This window comes from Ptychodera flava, chromosome 19 (genome assembly GCF_041260155.1).
Source record: "Ptychodera flava strain L36383 chromosome 19, AS_Pfla_20210202, whole genome shotgun sequence".
In the NCBI taxonomy this organism is placed as follows: Eukaryota; Metazoa; Hemichordata; class Enteropneusta; family Ptychoderidae; genus Ptychodera; species Ptychodera flava.
This window is the reverse complement of record NC_091946.1, coordinates 26,206,543-26,209,614: the sequence shown is the minus strand read 5'-3', so window position 1 is coordinate 26,209,614 and position 3,072 is coordinate 26,206,543. Positions and strand designations below refer to the sequence as shown.

Genomic DNA, 3,072 nt, shown 5'->3' with positions numbered 1-3,072 from the left:
AAAATTTAAAATGGTCGCCATCCCCATTGGGAAAATCGAATATTCGATTCTCACCAAATATAAGACGGCAACAAGTTTACTTTTCTCTAAGAGCTTCAGAAGACGCTCCCAAAAAAATGGGGGGGGGGGCCTTGAAAAATTTTGATCATGTAGACGGGGACTTGAAAATTTTTGAGGATACTAAGGGGTGATCTAAGTTATTTTTGAACGCTGCCTAAGCATAGTAAAAATTTGAGAGTCCGAATATCTGTCCCAAAAGCACACATGATTTCACAATAAAATGATCGAATTACGTTTTCAAAGAAAGGAAGAGGAAGTAAAAGCGGTCACTTGCAACCTTCAGCTTATATGGAATTCATTTTCCACTTATGTATTGGAAACGTTACGACTTGTTACAACAGAGGAACGCTACACATTGAGAGATTAAGACAGGAATTGCTTTAGGGCAGATACTCAGACAGTTACACATTTACCACACGTTCGAGTGGATTCATTTTCAAGCCTGCGGGGTAAATTAAAATTCCCCTCTCTCTTGTTTTTGTGGAAATCTAAAATTCAGTTGTTCCCCTGTAGCGCCAACACAGGATCAAGCGTAAATGTTAAAATTCAAACATCAATAAACTTTAGGTAACTTGTTTCTGTAATACCAAAATGTGCATGGTGACCCTGCTGACGTGTATTTCTGGTTATGAAGAGAATGGCTTTACGTTTACCGGTGGAACACATGTTTGCAACTGTTACACTTAAAATTTCTGATCAGTTTCCATGCGTGTAAACGAAAACCACCAGTTTCAACACTAAACAAGCATTAAGCCGCTTTAGAGAGTATAAGCACAGTAAATATGATATTCTGATATATTTTGAAGAAGAGGGAAAGTTGAGAGAACTGTGACAGCTGTTTGCAATTGTACATGTAGGCCTACGTGCCTTCGCTACGATATTGAAAGAAAAATATCTCAGTCACCCTCCGCCTGGGAGAAGGACCGCATTTAAATGAAGACCGAAATATACGATAGCGTAAAAGATAGACCCATCTCTATATACATTGGATTTTCATCAGATTGGGCTATTAGTTTCCTCTGAGACTCTACCACACCCATCAGGAAGCCGACCCATCACCTAGTAAAAAATGTCAGCCGAGAATCGATTGAGAACGTCTTTTTATACCGGAGCACAGCTTTTGCTGCTTCGAATTCGCTTTGCGGAAAATTGGGGAAACATTCAAATAAGATGACCAAGCAAATCGTCAATGTTCGCTCGTACCGTTCGATGTGTGGCATCATATGACTATCTCGATATGGCTGTCAAATATTTATTTATGTAAAAGGTCAGAGCTGGAGAGGTTATCTCATGGGCAGCCGACCAGCCAATGGTGAGAAATTATGATTCGACTTAGCCCTGCGTATGCTGTTGTGATTGATGCAGTAAGCTGTCTCCTGAAGGTGCTCGTGATACTCAGCGATTTTTGCTGTCTTTTCCGAAATTGCTCCTCATTTTGTGACCTACATGTGTGCATGAAGATACCCTGAAGCTGAAGACGTGAAAACTGTACTCGGTTAGTCAATAGTACTGCCATAATCTGCAATTTCTGAATTGCCCAGGGCCTTTGGCCTTTGGCTACCTCGCCATTGCACATATCATTTCAGCATTCTTATGTAAATCAACATGAGGTGCTACGATTGTGGATCGGCAAATTCTGTGACTCTTGCGATATGTGACGAACTATTATGCCCTGAATGTGAGGAGAAACGGTTTCCTGGCACTATGCGTAGACGTCAAGAACGCAAATTGGGCAAACAGAAACAAAATTCTGTCGTAAATTTGAATCATCAACAAAGTAACAGGCCGGACGAATCAACAGGTGCTGATGATTCCAGCACGAAAATATGTGACACGTCAAAGAATAAGCGTGGGGAGTCGTCATCGTCTAAGGACGTACTGATCGTGAATGAGCTGCTCTGCTTTCTGGTAAATAAGATGGATGTTATGCCTACTGACATTTTGTCCAAGGTCTGTTGCGATTTCTATGAAGATTCTCAAATTGAAAATTCGAAAAAAGAGCTATTCGACCTGTGTTCGTCGGCTACTTCTACTCGCTTCAGACGAAGACAGGGCCAGAACAAAAAGTTAAATAATGTTCAAGATATACTGAATTTGTTACATGAAGTCGATCCGGAGGTGATACCGTCCTTTGTTGCAGTTGATTTAGGTAATCTACCACCCATAACACAAAATCATATTGATATCTCTGTTCTGATGCAACAGATGTCATCGATCAAGTCTGATATCACTTCACTGAAGGAGTGTACAAAGCATTCTTTACAATTGAACTCTCATCTTGAAGATGAAATCGAGCTATTGAAAAACTCACAATCATATGCATTGAATGGAGTAAATTGTATATCAGAAGTGAATGACAAATCCGTTGCGTGTCATTCTGAGATAGACGAAAACCGGCCACAACCAGTTGCGTGTGTTGAACAAGAAATTATCTCGGTCTTGAATGCCCCGACACCGCATAAGCAACAGGAGGAAAACACCAAAGTCATGGAATTGTTTAATTCAGGTTCCCCGAGGAAGACCGTATCACCGACGAAATCTTATGCAAAAGCTCTGAAGTGTATACCACCACAACCAAGCGCAGGCCAAATTTATGATCAAACATCTGTGCATGAGAATTCGAGTATTACCGACTCCTCAAAGGTCGATTCCTTCAAATTAGTGACAAGAAAGAAAAGACAGAAACGAAGTCCAGTTATCGGTACTTCGCTCATATCTGACTGCGTTGTTCACGGAATAAATACAGAACCAACTGTACATATTTTTGTTAGTCGTCTGGGTCCTGATACTTCGTCAACACAACTGACTGATTACATCAAGAAGACATTTCATTGTATCTCAGTTATTGAATGTGAACAACTTTCCACCAAGTATGATTCTTATTCATCTTTTCGGATAACCGTGAAAGGAGTTGCGTATAGTGATATAGTATGCTCTGAAAAGTGGCCTTGCGGAGTTTTGGTTCGAAAGTTTTACCGTAGTCGTTCCAAAAAAGCATCCACAGAACAATGA

General features: G+C 40.5%; 1 protein-coding gene across 1 annotated transcript; it reads left to right on the top strand.

Moving 5' to 3' along the window:
* The first annotated feature begins 1,665 nt into the window (after positions 1 to 1,665).
* LOC139118114 (uncharacterized) lies at positions 1,666 to 3,072 on the top strand. Its single transcript, XM_070681407.1, has one exon. It carries the CDS (start codon positions 1,666 to 1,668, stop codon positions 3,070 to 3,072), a length of 1,407 nt encoding a protein of 468 aa, XP_070537508.1.